Source organism: Lactuca sativa, chromosome 7 (genome assembly GCF_002870075.4).
Source record: "Lactuca sativa cultivar Salinas chromosome 7, Lsat_Salinas_v11, whole genome shotgun sequence".
Lineage (NCBI taxonomy): Eukaryota > Viridiplantae > Streptophyta > Magnoliopsida > Asterales > Asteraceae > Lactuca > Lactuca sativa.
The window spans coordinates 55,862,142-55,881,010 of record NC_056629.2 but is presented as its reverse complement, the minus strand read 5'-3'; the positions used below and the strand labels follow the sequence as shown (position 1 = coordinate 55,881,010).

Below are 18,869 nucleotides of genomic sequence, written 5' to 3'. Positions count from 1 at the left end.
TGGGTTTTATTTCAAAATTTGTTTCATAAACTAGTACATGGCAATTGGAAGACTTCAAGATTTCGAAAATAACATAACAAATTACACCCACCAAGGATCATCTTAGTTTCGAAATAAAACTAGCACCAAAGAAGAAGATGAGGAAATAACAACCTTTATAGTTCTTTGGATCCTCTTGTGAGGCTTGAAAACGGATAGAGAATATGGAACTTTAGACACACCAACAATGACTCATCTTGATGTAGAATGCTAGTTATTTATATAAAAACTCTTAAGCTTTGAACAAAACCCAAGTATGGTTCAAAGAGAGCAAAATGAAAGTAACAATTCTTCTTGATTCAAAAGCAAAAGAAAAGAGGGAGTGTATGGAGATGCTCTCGGAAATTTGTGCAAAAAGAATGCACCAAATGAAAGCCTCATGTCTTGTTTAAAGGAGAATGAGTATCCAAAATTCATTAACCCTTTAAGCACTTATGAAACTAGATCAACATGTCTCTTATGCATACAAGCCTTACTCATTACTTTTGATTAAACAATTTGCAAGCCCATAATGCCTCTAATATTCTCTAGTTTCAGATTTTACAAGAGAAAAGAAAGGCTAGAGTATTATATTTTATAACTCAAGTTTATAAAATATAAACTTTAACTTTTTGGTAAAAGACAAAAATGATTTATCTAGTCCAAAATGTTGTGAATGACATGTTCATGTTACTTACTAATGAAAATTATTATTTTCTAGAAATAAATAATTTCCACTTAATTATAAGAGTTTATTGAATATTTATTAAAACAAAATTCTAATAAATAATTAATTATATCAAGTTGTTGTTAGTGTGACCTATTAATAATATATGTTAATTAGCAATATCATTTTACTATGATTCTTGAGCATACTAGATCTTTCAACTATAAATAGCAGGGTCGACCTTTGCCATTTGCCACACAATATCCATTGCTCTCTTTCCCTCTCTCCCGACTCGAAGTCTTCCCGAGTGATCCTGAGATTTCGATTCTCCCAACGCGAAACCCCAAGCAGTCATAGCACGCTTCAACAGTGAGTTAATGACCCCACTTTTACTTTTTTGAGAAAGGGGGGGGGGGGGGGGATACATGCTACTTTATAAATTATTGATTATATAATTGTCGTTGATTAATATATTATAAATCAGTATTTTATACATCATCACTATGCTCGAATTTTATGGATAATGTCATATCTGGTAGTTACTCAGCCCAAATTATATGGATAATATTTTTCCCGTTACTTTGCCCAATCTTTATGGATAACATTGTACTTAGTCGTTACTCTGCCCAAATTTGAAGGATAGCATTATACCTAGTTGTTACTCTGATCATTTATAATTTTAGAGTAACCAATATTATATATATATATATATATATATATATATATATATATATATATATATATATATATATATATATATATATATAAGAATATAATTATACAACAAAACATAAGAATTCTTGTTATACTTAAGGCTAAACTATACAAGTGTTAATTGAGACAACTATTCATCAACATTAGATAATTGATCTTTAGTTAAAACTCTGTCCTATTTAAATCTTAAGTGATTGGCATTGTTATGTATAGATCTATACGATGTCCGATGAAGCGTCGTGCGGGGGCATATTCTATACAATCAAAAGCTTGATTATATGAACTCAGTGTAACATTATTCCTATAGTCTTAAAATAATAAAAATATATATGAACCTTTGATCGGGTTATGGGTAAAAGGGATGGTAGTAAATATATACTTGTAAGGGTATGCCTAAAAAGAAATGGAAGTATACTTTTATATATATATATATATATATATATATATATATATATATATATATATATATATATATATATATATATATATATATATATATCACTTACATCAAATGAAGTCTGAGGGTTTTTGGAATGAGTATAATACGTGAATTTAGGGTAGTAGTATAGAAAATAAGTATGAACCACATGTATACTATGAATGATACACCTAGTTTGTCGGCAATAACATTAGTGTCCATTAACCGCAGAACACTACCTTTGGAATAAAATGTATAACAACATTATGGTAAAGGAGTATGTCCTTAGTAAACATCCCTTCAATATAAGAATTCATATTCAATAAAGATACTTATAAAACAACAAGTACTTTCTATACAAACAAAAACTTGTGAACTTACCAACATTATGTTGACCCGTTTTCAAAATCACATGTACTACTAGGAAATCAGGAGAAGGAAGTTGCTTATCCGGAATTCAAGATGTGAAGTGGACATCACTTATAGATTAGTATTATATTATATAGCCTAATGTTTGAGGCATGGAGCATAGTGAACTTTGAATACTTTAGTGACCCTTTACAAAAGTTATACAATCACTAGTTATGTTATAATATCTTTTTGTACTATTCAATGTATGTTCAATGCTTATGATATGATGCACAAAGAACGTCGCACATATCGGTGCTTCCGTCACCGGTCGGGGTGTGACAACACCTTTCTATCCATAAATCCATCATTTGTTCCTATGTTGATCAATTTGAGGATAATGTGCTACCCATCCCGGTTTTGATATCTTATATGTAATTGAAAGAACTGATATAAGAAGAAGAGCAAAAAAAAAAAAAAAAAAAAACCTTTGATTATAGGAATGGGTTGTTCGTGGGTAGCATTAATTTTTTCCCCAAAAACACACACACTGACCAAAAGGGGTTCTCTCTCTCTCTCTCTCTCTCTCTCTCTCTCTGAGTAAAATAGAAGGAAGCTTTAATTTTAAATCAAATCGTGTTAGAAAAAGAGAATAGACATCAAATCAGAGAAGCTACAAGTTATAGCAATATAGCTTCCTAAGTTGCCAGTGGAGGCACGGTCAGGGACGAAGGCTTGGTCTCGACGGAAAGAAAAAAGTAGGAGAGAGAGAGAGAAGAAAAATGTATGCGTCTAATAGTAGCTAGGGGTGGGTGAGCTCTACTTTTGATTTTAAATAATTAAAATATAAAAAAATGATAAAAAAAAAAAAAAAAAACAAACAAAAAAAAAAAAGTTAATAAGTAGAAGAGTCTTTTATGTCCCTCAAGGAACAAAATCACAATTTTGAACCTTAAAAACTTTTTAGATTATATTCATAGTTTTTTTTTTTTTTTGCAAACCAAAGGATCAATTTTGCACTTTTGTTGGAAACAAAATATAATAATTAAAATATATAATTCACTTTATGCCTTTGGACAAAGTCCTCTCTTTTTCACTTCATCATCTGAAACCATAGACCAAGTTAACTTATTGACTTCTACAACACACACTTGATAGGGGCATATACATATATATATAAAAGAAGTGATCGGCTGTAACTTCATCTTGAAGAATAGCTGCATATTAGGGTAACAGTTTAGGGTTTCGTGTGTGTGGAATTGAAGTGTGCATTTTAGTGTAATGGGCAGATCTCCGTGTTGTGATAAAGCCAAAGTTAAAAGAGGCCCATGGTCACCTGAAGAAGACGCCATTCTCAAGAACTATATTCATAACCATGGCACCGGTGGCAACTGGATTGCCTTGCCTCACAAAGCAGGTCTCTTTATATTCTCCCCCTTCCTGTTATGTACATATATGCTTCAATTCACCATCTCTCTCTCGAAGTATATATCTTCCTCTTTAAGGAAAAATAGAGAGAAGATTTTGTTCGAGCAGTATCTAATAAAGTCTTTAAATTAAACCAGAATGCTCATAAGATTCGTGTATTTTCTTTAATTATTTCTAGTTCCTCGTTCTAAAAACACAAAGGGTTGTCAAGAAATTGAACAAAAGTTCTTCCTTTTTGTTCTTGATGAAGTTTTACGAGGTCCCGTTTGCTTAATTATCCAGAATATACTTTGATTAAGCTTTGTGGATTAGGGTCTTTTCTTTAATGTTTCACTTTCTTTGTAAGTTAAATCGTTTTGATTTGATGTGTTAGGGCTGAAACGATGTGGGAAAAGCTGTCGACTGAGATGGTTGAATTATCTACGACCGGATATAAAGCTTGGAGGGTTTACTGAAGAAGAAGATAATATTATATCATCTCTCTACGTCAATATCGGAAGCAGGCTTGTTCATATCTTAAACTTTATAATTTAGTTAGTGATTGACTTTTTAGATTATGATTCTTTGTCTTTTTGTCGATAATTCACTATCATTTTTCTTTATATATTGCTCATTCCGTTCACTAATCTTGTTATTGTAGTGTTTATCTGATTTTATGTAAAAGGCGATCGACTTATTTGCAACGAAATTATATTCTAATACAATTAGTTATTTGAAAAGTTAATAAATGGAAGGAAAAAAAAAACATGATCAAGTTTCTAATATCAAGTAATAAATAACTATATATTCAAAAGGATTATATTTTTTGACGATGCAAAATGAAAAATATATTACGTTTATTATATGTTACATGGTTATATTTGTATATATATAATTCCTGAAGAATATGTCGTTTAAAATTTTAGGTGGTCTGTGATAGCTTCTAAGTTACATGGAAGAACAGACAACGATGTCAAGAACCACTGGAACACGAAGCTGAAGAAGAAGTTATCTCTATCGCATAACACCAGCAATGCCACCACAACTTCTGTCGCCCCCATCAATCACATACAATTTAGCTCTCCGACAAATCTACCAAAACAAGAAGTCGATCATTATCAAACTATATATAAACCTATCTTCGACCACTCTATGATGGTGGATTATCAGCAAACCCCGATGACATCAGATTCAACAAGTACCAGTACTATCAACGTTAACATATTGTCTTCACAAGAGAATCATGGTTTTTCTCCTAATGCATTTCCAATCAGCAATGGCTATGCCTCTTGGTGTGATAATGGTGGAGGAGTGATAGACTCCGGCAGTGATTTTTTGACGGGAGAATTTGATTTCCGGCAAGTGTTTGGTGAAGTTGCTAACTTTAATTATGCATCTCCATGGCTCTAAAGTTGAAGAAAAAATGGTGAAGGTTACATAGCTAGGAACCGATAACTAAAACTAGCAGACCTTGTTCTAGTTTAAGTATTTAGCTAGGTCGTTTAATGGTTTTTATATTAAGCTTTGACATCATATGAATATGTATGTATGTAAATATATTATTATCATCTAAATTTACATGAAATTGATAATTGCATGGATTATTTTCTACAAGAGAAAATTTAGATGGACATTAACTATGTTCATCGACATACCTTATTATCAAAAAACTTTTTTAGGAGTTTTGGCCAATTAAGAGTTTTCCGTCCATAGAAAGTGGATCACGAAATGTGTCAGTGTATCTACGGATAAAAAATTATGGTCTTTTTATGTTGGACATCTTTACACCCTTTTTATATATTGTTGTCCAAATTATCAACGGAGGACTATTGTAAGTCCTTCATACAATGGCGGATTTACTATATATTCCGGGCTAGTTGAGATACTTTTCAAAAAAAATTTCGTAGTGTAATTTTTTTTCTTATTGTGTATTACGCGATTTTTTTTATGTTGGGATACCTTTTTACTTTGATCCTAGATCCGTCATTGCTTTGATATGTCCTCCATGACATTTTGTTTGGGATTAAACCAATAAACCACATTTAAAAGAGAAAGAGAGGTGGGAGTGTTCTCAAATTTGAAAGGATGGGTTTACTTATCCATTTTGGAACGTGCACTTTTAGCAATTAATTTGATAAATAACAATGTTAACAATAACATAAGTTATAAATATATGAATAATCAGTGTTATATATTACAAAATATATGTTAGATAGTATTACCTATCATACACTTACAATTGTTGTCAAGATACAGATACTCGTTAAGAACAATTGTAAGTATTAAGTAACAAGAAAATCAAGATCTAAACTCTTATAACGAATATTCAACAAACAAATTACAAATTAGTAAGCAGCTTTAAACCATAACTGAGAAAATTTCACAAATACAAGAGCTCTCACAATGATAACCTAATAAGCTAATGCAATAGAGAAAAATGGTTATCAAGATGATAGACCATTTCCAAATAAAAAAAGAACTCTCTTGTGAAGGTATGCTCTCTAAATGATTCAAATAACACAATCCGCTAGACTCTTTATAGGCCTCCAAACTCTATATTTTACTTGTAAATCCTATAGATAACAAACTTTTTCTCATCGAAATATATTGAAACCCTAACATTATGTGTTATTTTATGGATATAAAGTATATAAACGTTAAATTCATACACAACTAGAATTTCTAAAAAATGCATGATAAACCCTTAGAGTTTAAGATTTCCAGTTAGGATGGTTCACGTTTAGTTTTCACTTCGAACCATCAATAACATTTTCCAAACAATCATTGGTACATGTCATATGTTGAGTTGCACCTAAATCAACAATCCAATTAATTTGAATCCTAGAATAACATAGATTTATGTCTGCTATATTAACATAAATATGTCATATTGGCAATCTTCTTCAACCTTAGGTCTATCAATAAATAACCCTAAGAAATTGGAGAGCTGGTCAATAGTGAGTTGGATTTGAGTTTGCAATTCACTCAAAGAGGATATAATAACAACAGAAGTACGATTGTGAGAATGTAATGTCTCAAAAATTACAAAGAAAATTTTGTTCATAAAATAGTCAATCAATTAAAACCATTGTTTCAAAAACCATTAAATAACATTTGATTGATTGAAAAGCATGCAATATCATATTTGAGTTTACAAAACCATAGAAATGAATATCTTTGATGCGTGTGTATAGTCCCATCGAGCTCTTCTCATGAACGACCTATGAAATGTTTAATCCACAATTGTAAGCATAAAGCTTAGTGAGTTCCCCCAGTATGCCACATATTCCATCATATCTACAATGCATCCACACAAAGTGTTCATCTCTAGCGCCGAACTGCCAAATCTCCTACCCACATAAACATACGTATAGTAGCAATCATATACAAAATAACAGGTCTGCTCAAACCCCGGGTGAATGTTATGTGTCAAATCATAATCGTACAGTCACATCTTTCCATGGGCCAAATCATGGTCTTTCCTTTCCATTGTTAAGGTCCATATCATGGTCTTACATGTGAATGCCAGGGTCCAGGTCCTGGTCTTTCATATAACTGTCATGGGCCAGATTTTGGTCTTCCATACGATTGTCAAGGGCCAGATCCTAGTATTCCATGCAACACATAAAGTCATATGTAGTCAGGGATCATATAAACAGTCGAACAAATGCCCTACCCGAGAGCGAACAATCAGACAAGAACGTCGCAATAAGGCATTAGGCCAAGAGTTCTCAGGGTATCCAACTTAGACTACACATAACCCAAGCTATCATTACCACATAATCATGTAACATAATCACATAACAGATACTAGCATATCCATACCCTTATCAACTAGTCTTCCCTAATTACCTTTCCATGGACCATTTCTCAATTAAGTCTTTTGTTGGTCAGTCATATATAATCCTGATAACTGGCCTACCCCTGTTACCCTAACCAAACATAACTCCTAACTATATTATATGGTCAACAGGTAAGACTCTACCGATCTATCATACCATGACATTAAGTGTCCTACATTGCACATGCAAAACAAGGAGTTATCCTAGTCAACTAGCATACTTGTACTCTAATAGTACCACTATCCTACCATGCAAAGGATCTAAATTGGGATATGTGGCATAATGAGAAACTCACTTGAACGGAAGACCTGGAGAAGTACAGCCACACTCTCACACCTTGCATTGCTCAATCTCACGAACCGACTAACACCAAAAGAGATAAATCTTCAATCATCAAACCAAATCCTCCAAGTTTGACCCAAATCAAATTGGTCAAAAGTCAATGGTCAACGATCAACCAAGCCAACAACTACCATGACATAGAGACCCATTGTCCATGTCGTGGGCATACCGAGACAAAACAGTCGACATGCATGACATTGCAACGTTGTGGGCGGTCCTTAGGCTCCTTTGTGGAAATGTCAAGATAATACAGTAACGAGTCTGATCTTCACCACGTCGTGGTCATTCCTTGGCCACGTCATAGGAATTCCAGTACAATACAGTTGTGATTCTGATCTTCACCGTGTTGTGGCCATTCCTTAGCCAAATCGTGGTCATTGTCAGCTTCCCTCAAATCTTCATTAAGAGCTTAATTCATATATATCAAGGCTCAAAACTTCATATCTAATCCTTCTCAACGAATTAATGGATAAAGTTTCCAACTTTATCCATTAGGACTTCACCATAAGACAAAATCTTAAACCCTAAGTCCATAAAGTCCTTAATAAGATCTTAACTTGTTCATGGAGAAAAGGGGACCAAGACTTAACACTTTTTGCATCATCTAGGACTAAAAAATGGTCATCAAACAAGCCTAAGGTTCTGGAGTTGTCCAAAAATCCAAGAAAAATTATTCAAGGTACTTCAAAGCATGAAATAAGAGAAGAGAATGATAAAGGTGGATGTTTTATACCTTCCCAAGCTCCACAAGATGCATAGGATGCAAGATCCGAAGTAGATACATTATTCCACTAGCAAGCACACCTTCTTCTTCTTCCCAAAATGCAAACCAAGGCTTCAAACCTAAAGAACGCCAAGAATACAACAAGAATCATAAAATGGGAGATAGGATATCATTTAGGAAGATTGGAGGCTGATAAGAATACCTTAATCTTGAAGTTAAAGACTTTAAATATAGAAGAAACCCTAAAAATCATGGGCTTCGGCTGCAATAGCCACCATGTCATGGCACACTACTTGCCACATCGTGGAGCTCACCAAAAAAGTGTGATCATAAAAAGCCATGCCACGTTGTGGGCATCCATACACCATGTTGTGAAAAATGTTTATGTAACGACGTGAAATTTAAAACAATTTTTTCATTTTTAAAATGCATACTCTTCATAACATCTCGTATGAAAATCTCTTTTATTCAATTACAAAACACAACTCCATTAATAATCCAGGATACTCATAACTCTTTCTCTGGTGTGTACAATCAAGCCGGTGTCGTCCTGCAATTCCGAGAGGAAAACCTGAAACACATAACACATAACACGGTAAGCATGAAGCTTAGTGAGTTCCCCAAAATACCACATATAACACATATTAGCCACTCGAGGATATAACTCTGTGGACCCTCCGGTCCTAACTTTGTGGACCCTCTGGTCCTAACTCTGTGAACCTTTCGGTTCCAACTCTGTAAACTCTGGAACATACACGACATGAATCACATAGAAATAATGCAGTGTATCACAATCACATAAATAGCATACAAGATACTCTGTCATATAACTCCAATTACCACTCTAGGTAAAGTCTAGTGAGAAGACTCACCTGGCAAGCAGAAAGCAGCTATCCTCACGCTCGAATCTCGAACTCGCCACCGCCTAACACATAAGGCAAATATCTCTAATTAACACTCGAAATCTCAACTCTAATTAACCGACGATTACTCTTTTCCTCTCTAATTGGGAAGTGGATAAAAGACCATTTTGTTGGGTTATGAGCATTCTAACACTCCTAAGTGTACATGCAACCCTAAATATCTTGGATCTATGTTTTCTCTATTATACATGCAAAAAAGAACTTCCAAGGTATTATCCTAATCTAGCATATAAAACAATGAATATAACAAGATAGAATACATACCTCTTATGTAGAAAAATCTTCATGAAGCTTGAGTGCCTAGTGCCCCAAGTGTGACACCTCAAATGGAATCACAATCATCAAAACACTTAGAATAACTTGAGAGAATTCTACAACTCATGAAATCGGCTAGCCCTCTCTAGAATCATACTAGTGCCCGATTTTTCCCAAGAATGTGATCTTTATATAGTGTTACAATTAGGGTAAACTCTTAATTGTCATGGCTTTCCATTTCCTTGGATCCATGGGTTCAAATACACCATGGAGCATCCATGGACCATCCTATGGGTTTTAGCCCAACTTGATTATCCATGGAGCATTAGCCCACTATACAAGTATGGATGATTTACACAATCAACCCATATATTTAATTAGTCTTCTTTTGATCACTTAATTAATCCTAGATTAATTCTTGATCAATACTAATTAAATAATCTTATTATTCTTATTATTAATATACTAGAACTTATAATATATTAATAACCATAAGTGTCTTATTTCTCTCATTATAGTCTATCCAAGTGCATGATGGTATGCAACCCAAATGGACCATACCGGGTCGGGTCAAGTCTTACCAATTATAGTTATGGACTTAGACATTAATCCAACAGTCTCCCACTTGGATAAGTCTAAAACTATTATTGCGTATGACTTCAGGAACCAACTGGCAATCGTAGCTCTCAAAAGCTTCTGTCGAACTCTGACCTTGAACTCTGACCTTTGTCAATGACCTGTCCATTAGATAAGGGATCATATATTCCTCCATTCTAGATATCATATGGACTGAGACATGGATTATAATCATTCTCTCTGTCCATTTGTTGTTTCCCGATTTGCGATTTATGACGACCGACTAATTGAACAAATCAAATCAGTCCTGGCCCGGCCGAGCACTTCCATTTGTCATCATCAAATCATCGAGGGGCCCACAGATATCGCTTTTATCCCGAAGGTAAAAGGAATGGATAAACTTCGACTCATATGGCTTGTTCTACTACTTGTTGAATCATACACAAAGGCACGTTTTATAGCACCGAGTTACCAAATGCATTTTCGTGCAATCAATGTATTATCAACTCATAGTAACAACTCATATCTCTAGGTTTGAAGAATATAAGATATTATCGTCTCATGATCACTCGTGATAAGATCCATGAAGTGATTCCAATGAGCGCGGGTTGGATCCAATACTCAGAACTTATGAGCACTCATGAGTGTTGTAGCCCTTTGTCCAATACCTTAGACCTCTACAAGCCAACCCATGACAGTCTTAATTCATATCTACTTCCAACATATGACCGACTGTGGATGGTTTGAATAACTTAGTCATTTCGGAAGAATGACCCAGTTTATTCGAGAAGTCAAAACATGCAAAATGAAACACAATAATAATTGAATCCAATATGGTATCAACTCTTTGAACACCTTTTATTTATCACCATATGATTACACATTATTCATTGTATACTGTTTCAGCTATCAACTTTATTCTTGAATTTAAAACAATAGTAATCCCATGCTCCAAGCATGTACACTATGTTTTCTAAACACTAGTCATGCCATACACCAAGTATGCATACTATGTTTGTCTATGATCTTTACTTTGTGAACTAGATCCATTGAACATAACTTCAATAATTCTCTTTTCACACTCCCAAATCCTTACTGCAAATACAAGAATTCCAAATTCATGTCATTTACTGAAATCTGTTAGATTCTAAACTTATATGCATTGATCCTCTTGTAACGATTATGCACAAACTCACAAAGACTTGGCAACAATCATTACAGAGAATTCCAAAGGAGATCAACTCCTTGGAAACATCCTTCTTGCATTAAGTTTCCTTAATCTTACACAGATTGAAAAATTCTAACTTTGAAACATTTCCAGATTCCATTTTGACTAATTACTTCTGAACAAGAGTTGCCTCCTTACAGATTATGTCAATATGGTCCTTCCAGAATTATCACTACACTTCCAACTGTCCTTCAGCAACCAATCTTTGGTAAACCTTAGATTGTCCTCGACAATTGTTTAATTCTTTTAGTCATATCCAGTTCTAAACCTTTTCCCTTCTTAATGCCCTAGGCATTTGGAAAATTTTTAGAAAGAATGAATATAGCACATGTAATCGATCCTATATCCGAAGCATATAGGACACGATTCATGATGTCTCACATAAAGACTAAACCAGTCTTTTGCTATAATATGTCCATTTCAATTTGCCAAGTTCTCATAATTCAGATTATGAAAAGGGATGTCGTAATCATAATCGAATTTTAGAACACAAATAATGGACCCATATACAGAATTTCCTTATGTTGAGCCATTCCAACATGAAATTCATATATATCCTTGACTAAATATATCCTTGACTAAATGATTAAAAACTCACAATCTAAGCTTATAGATTTGAGATAAAGTATAATTTCCTCTCCCTTAATTATAGCAAAAACAACTTTTTTCCAATTGAAACTTTTGTTTTCTATAATTAACATTGCTAACTTGCAATGCTTATCATAATTATCATGCTCCCACTAACATGATGATTATTAGCATAACACTTATGCTCCCACTAGCTTTGACATGTTCTCAGAAAGCACCTGGACTTCTAGAAATCAATACTTCATTGACTTTCTTACCAAAGTTCAGATTTCTGATACTAGATTGTTTTGATAAAACTTTATCAAAAATCATACACCTTCCCTTAGATAGCACACTTGTGTGTCTAAACAGTTATGAAGAGGTATGCCGTAATCATAATGGTTAGACCTTTTTGCCACTTCTCACAAGTCCATATTAGTGTGCCGGTTAACCACACGCGCTCCACTAACGACTTTGAGAATGCAAATATCACAATTTCTATCTAGATAAAATCTACTTAGTGAAAGTGTTTCCTCACCAGCATTTTCATGAATCGGAGAGAAACCTTATGACACTTAGATTTTAATGGTGTATGAGTTCCTACCCATATGAATTTGTCAAAACCATAATCACAAGACAAAGATAATGACAAATCCAAAACCATATGGATTGAACTCAATCTTAACTTCTTGCCACCTGGCAGCTCAAGGGCTTGCCATTGCTTCCAAGTAGTTGTGCAACCAATTGAGAACTCTAAGAACTCATATGCAAAGCCAACTTTAACTGGAATGGGCACAGATATGTCAACACGATAGGTTATAAACCTCAAGTCGTGTGCTAGGGAAGACCTTCAGGTTTTGTTCTTGATTAGTTCTTGAGACTTTCAAGACCTTTAAGACTCCCACTGTCCTCTTGACATATAAGACTCCCTTGTCAAATATCCAAGAGATAGTGTGGATTCTAATCAAGACAAACACTTCGCATAATTGGCCTAAGTTGGTCTTTATTTTATCCAAAACATCACAACTTACCAATTTCAAATGTACAAGAGTAGAAAACTTTTACTCTTACATTTGACAAGTGTTTTAAACCTTCTTTAAGACATGTCACTCAAGTTACAATCTTGGAGTATGACTCTAAGACTTTTATTGGAACGAAGTATGACTTATCTTCTTGATTTAACCATTTCAACAATTCAAGATCCCTCTTCTTAGTCATAAGCATGCACTAAGATTCCCTTAGAGAAATAATTGTGATATGGTTTCTTAATCATTAAGATGATCACAAAACTGATACTAAAGTACTCTCCCATCTTTTCAGATTTGAGAAACTTTTATCCTTCTGCCTAATTTGATTCTTCTTATTCGCTCTGCCATACATTTGAACCTTTTCCAATGTCTCAGAGTTACACTTAAGCATGTAAGTATAATCATATTTACTGAGCTTTAGTAAACTATGACGAATAGTCTTATCAAACTTTTGTGGTGGACTTAATCAGTGCACAAGAATGTGTACTCGATCCCTTAGTCCTTTACTTGACTCACACATCCATGTGAACAAGTAATTAGTCTTAATTTTCCAAAACTTAAAAGTTCTCATTCGTCATGCTATACAACTTGCATGATTCCAAGTTCCGGTCCAATTGAAATTTGGTTGATGAGAATCTTTCCTTATTTGGTAAATTTAGACATTACCACAAATGGAAGAATCAATTTCATATTTCCACTCTTGCTGTTAATGGAATCACATAAGCAACAATTTTTTTCCTCAAATGCCATTGTAAGGATATTTTAAAATAAATAAAATCAAAAATTTTTCTTTTATTTTAAAACTTTGCGGAAAAAACTTATCCTTACAATCCATAATCACATGAAAACTTGTTGTTATCTATTCTTAAGCAATATATCATAACTCCTAAGAAGTAGCTCAAGAATCCGATTTTTCAAACTATGCGATAGAAATCCATTTATGCATCAGATTCAGCATATTCTTTCTTTAAGTTTCTTCACTTTTCTTTGATTCTTAAAACATCACCATGTGACCCAGTCACATCATGTATCTAGAATCTCAGAATAGAAACTTAACAGAGTTAGATAGTGGACTTTACCTGAAGTAGAGTCAAACTTATTGACTTTAACATCCTTAGGTAAATTTGGCAGCTTCGCAACCAATGCCCCTTCCTTTGGCAATATAAACATATGGACCCTTTGATAATGGTACACGAGAATATCATAGACTTAGGCGTTGTTTGTTTTTTGGAAAAAACCTCTTCAGACCTCTTATGGCTGCGCGGCGCAGCACACGCGCAGCACTTTTCATCTCGCAGTTGTTTGTTTTTTAGAAGTCTTCAGAGTCAAAAACCTCTGCGCGTGCTCTGTTTGGCGCAGCACTTGTACTGCCTCTTCCAACCTCTTCCAGCCTCTTCTTCTTTTCTTTTTTTTCTTGCTGAATTTTTTCTTATATGTTGTTGAAAATTTATTTCACTTTTTATTTTTCATTTTTTTTGTTTATTCTTGTTGATTTTTTTTCGTTTTTTTATATTGAATAATGATAATTTTTGATGAAATATCATTATTTTTTTTACTAAATATCTTTATTTTTTTTGTTGAAATATCATTATTTTTTACTGAATTATCATTAATTTTTGCCGAAATGTTATACATTATAAAAAAATTCGTATTTAAAAACTATTTTTGATTTATAAAATTAGTTTATTTTAATTTTTTAATATCTGCAGCAGTAAGCAGATGTTAAAAAAAACAAACACGCTTCTTATTACAGTCTGCAGCCGTTTGGTCCACCTCTTCTACTGCAGAGGGCTGCAGAGGTGGTCCGCAGACTTCATGAATTTTTGCTTCAGAAAATCAAACAGCACCTTAGCTTTTCTCTTTACCATTTGGTCAACCGAGTTGACTATGGCCGATCCCTTTCCATTGAGAAGAGAATGCTTTCCGGGATTTCCTGTGTCACTATTGTCAATGTCCATCAAGTTTTAAGGAAGTTGATCTTAACAAATAGATAAGATCATTAAGGGTCCTGTCATAGTCTGTTTCATAGGTGTCCCAAAGGAACTCACTATGTGACTTAGAAAGTGATTGAACCACCAACTTTCTCAAGACTTTGACACCCAACTCTCCCGGCTTGTCAATATGTGACTACATCTCCAAGATGTGTTCACACCTAGACCTTGCCTTGCCAATAGGGCTTGAGTGACCTTAAACTTTTTTTAAGAACTTGTGGGTTGGGGAGAATAATTGGAGGAGGTGAAAGAAGTATGATTTCCATGGGACATCATCTTCATTAGGAAAACCTTGTTTCAAGAGATTTGGGAAGATCATAGGTGCCTAAACCAGACAACTTTTGGGAGATATTCAAGATAGTTGATTTTAAGTCCTTAATATGACACCCAATATGAAATATTAAGGCTAGGACCCAACAAACTATTTTATAACTTAGAAGAGGTATGCCGTAATCCAAGTTATAAAATATTTGAAGGTAGGTGAATGACGATTCACCAATTTCCACCAAGATAAACGAAATGTATTATTAGGTTTTAATTGGTTTTGAAACTCCTAGATCTTTGAGATTCATTGAACTGTTCAAAGGCATGTTTCAATCTCGAGTGTGCCCTTCAGGTTTTGTGACTGGGATGCCGAGGATCACAAAACAAGGTGTGAAGTAACCATGCAAATCACTTGGTACCCTTAATAAATTACCCCTCAATCGATGTGTCGGTTAACCACACACGCTCCATCGATACTATGATAAATATTAAGTCACCCTTTACCTACCTTGTTAAGTCCAAGTTAGTGTGCCGGTTAACCACACACGCTCCACTAACGACTTAGACAAAGTGTAAAGTGTAATTTCATGGGTTAGCACCTTATTCACATTTTTCCTAAGTAACTAAGATTGGGTATTATTAAGAGTTTAGTTACTTAGTATTATCATTAATACTTTTAATGAAGGAGAATTATAGTCTTGTCAAACCCGTTCGGCTAACGACCCTCCACCAGTCAAGCAAGCGGTGGGTGAGAGTGGACACCCATTAAGTTGCCATTTTATAGGCAACAACCTTATACCCACCTTATAGACCGGCTTCGTGAATGAGGTGTACTAGCGGTAAGACTGACTTTACTCTTATACATATATATATATATATATATATATATATATATATATATATATATATATATATATATTATTAACTTATAATATTATAAAGTATAAGGGTTGAATTTTAACTTTTAAAATTCTAAGGGCTAACTTGGAATTAAAGTATTCATAAGGGAAAACTTTTTCAAATTCCAAAACTTGAGGGCAAGTTTTGAAACTATTCAAAACTAATTAATTCCATAACTTATGTGTTTAAAGTAGTTTTAATCCAAAAAACTCTTCAAGTTCCATAACTTGAGGACAAGTTATGGAAGACTTTAAACTAATAAAAGAACTAACTTTTCCTTTATTTTTTAACTTATGGATTTAATTATGGTTACATATTTTTCTTTTAATGAAGTGACTCTTGAACTTCCATAACTTGAGGACAAGTTATGGAGTCATAAAAAAATTATTCAATGACACAAGACTCTTCATTTTGTAACCATTGCCAACTTTTATGAGTTTTATGAGTCTTTAATGTGACTCTTCATGTAACTTGAGGACAAGTTACACAAACATATTTTATACTCAACTCTTAGATTAAAATGGATTGAAAAAAACTATTTCAATTAACTTTTCTATTAATCTAAGCAACTCATAAGAACAAGATAATTCAAATCAAACTTTCTCATGTAATTAGACTAAACCTTAAACTAATACAAAACATGAATCTATTGACAATTATCTTTGAAAATGGATTAGCATGAACATTACCACATCAAAAACAAGTTTATAAGTTCAAAAACAACTTAGGGTAATGTTCCTAGTCCAATTCCAGCCAAAAAAGTCGAATATATGCTGTCTGGGGGTCCAACTCGTCGAGTGCACGAACCAACTCGGCGAGTTGGATGCATTTTGCCTTGCACTCGGTGAGTCCATTCATGGACTCGGCGAGTCTGCTGGGCAGACAACATCAAAACTCGATTTTCCAGCTTCTTTTGCAAGTATAACAAGAAAACAAGCCTAGACTCTGATACCACTGTTGGGTTATGAGCATTCTAACACTCCTAAGTGTACATGCAACCCTAAATACCTTGGATCTATGTTTTCTCTATTATACATGCAAAAAAGAACTTCCAAGTTATTATCCTAATCTAGCATATAAAACAATGAATATAACAAGATAGAATACATACCTCTTATGTAGAAAAATCTTCATGAAGCTTGAGTGCCTAGTGCCCCAAGTGTGACACCTCAAATGGAATCACAATCATCAAAACACTTAGAATAACTTGAGAGAATTCTACAACTCATGAAATCGGCTAGCCCTCTCTAGAATCATACTAGTGCCCGATTTTTCCCAAGAATGTGATCTTTATATAGTGTTACAATTAGGGTAAACTCTTAATTGTCATGGCTTTCCATTTCCTTGGATCCATGGGTTCAAATACACCATGGAGCATCCATGGACCATCCTATGGGTTTTAGTCCAACTTGATTATCCATGGAGCATTAGCCCACTATACAAGTATGGATGATTTACACAATCAACCCATATATTTAATTAGTCTTCTTTTGATCACTTAATTAATCCTAGATTAATTCTTGATCAATACTAATTAAATAATCTTATTATTCTTATTATTAATATACTAGAACTTATAATATATTAATAACCATAAGTGTCTTATTTCTCTCATTATAGTCTATCCAAGTGCATGATGGTATGCAACCCAAATGGACCATACCGGGTCGGGTCAAGTCTTACCAATTATAGTTATGGACTTAGACATTAATCCAACACATTTTACCCCTCCAAGGTCTCTATTACTTATGTTGACCAAGACCTCATAGCCAACAAAAGTCAACTCAAGTCAACAGTCCCACTTGGCCCGACTCGGCGAGTACACCTTTGTGACCCGTCGAGTTCACTCACCTTCCCGAAGTCTCTTGAAGATCCAGCTTAACTCGTCGGGCTAGATCGCGATTCAGTCCAGACATGAAACCCTAGCCAACTCGTCGAGTCCGCTCATTGACTCGGCGAGTCCATTCATACTTTTCCTTATCCAGACGATTTCAACCAGATCTAACACTCTAATCTATAGATCTATCATTTCAAGGCTTAATACTTACGTAAAGTTTCGATCTTTATGCTAATGCACGGAGTTATAGCTCCAAAACACCAAAACATACTCTTCATGAAGGTTTTTGCTTGACAACCTTCATTTGGGCCACTAAAGCCTAGGCATCTAGCCTCTAAGGACCTCTCAAGGCTCAGATATGAGGTTTCCCACCTCAGATCATGTCTCACTTAGCTAAAAGATAAAAGGAGGGGAGTTAAGCCCTAAAACTCCCAAGATCTAGAGGTCTAATCACAATTAGATGAAAAGGATGCAAGGTCATACCTTCCACAGCAGCTCCATGAGAAGATAAGCTAGATCCATAGCCTCTATCTCATTCCTTGCTTGATTCATGCACCTTTCCTTCCACATAACTCACTAAATCACTTGATTTCATCATAAGAACTCACCCTAAGCTCCCATGGTGATTTAGGATTTCTCACAGAGGATATGAGGCGCACCCAAAGTCATAAGTTCCTTTAAATATGCTCCAAACCCGAATCTTAGGGTTTTTCTCGGAACAGGATCTACTCAGCGAGTCCCTCTTCTGACTCGTTGAGTCCACTCATTAAATCCCCCGAAGGATCCCGACTCGACTCGGCGAGTTAGACCCTCAACTCAT

The 18,869-nt window shown here is 34.4% G+C and overlaps 1 protein-coding gene across 1 annotated transcript; it reads left to right on the top strand.

Moving 5' to 3' along the window:
* Positions 1–3,172: 3,172 nt before the first annotated feature.
* LOC111883885 (transcription factor RAX2) lies at positions 3,173–5,176 on the top strand. The gene is made up of 3 exons (XM_023880217.3): positions 3,173–3,582; positions 3,967–4,096; positions 4,499–5,176. Exons 1-3 carry the CDS (start codon positions 3,447–3,449, stop codon positions 4,980–4,982), a joined length of 750 nt encoding a protein of 249 aa, XP_023735985.1. The 5' UTR covers positions 3,173–3,446; the 3' UTR covers positions 4,983–5,176.
* The last annotated feature ends 13,693 nt before the right edge of the window (positions 5,177–18,869 follow it).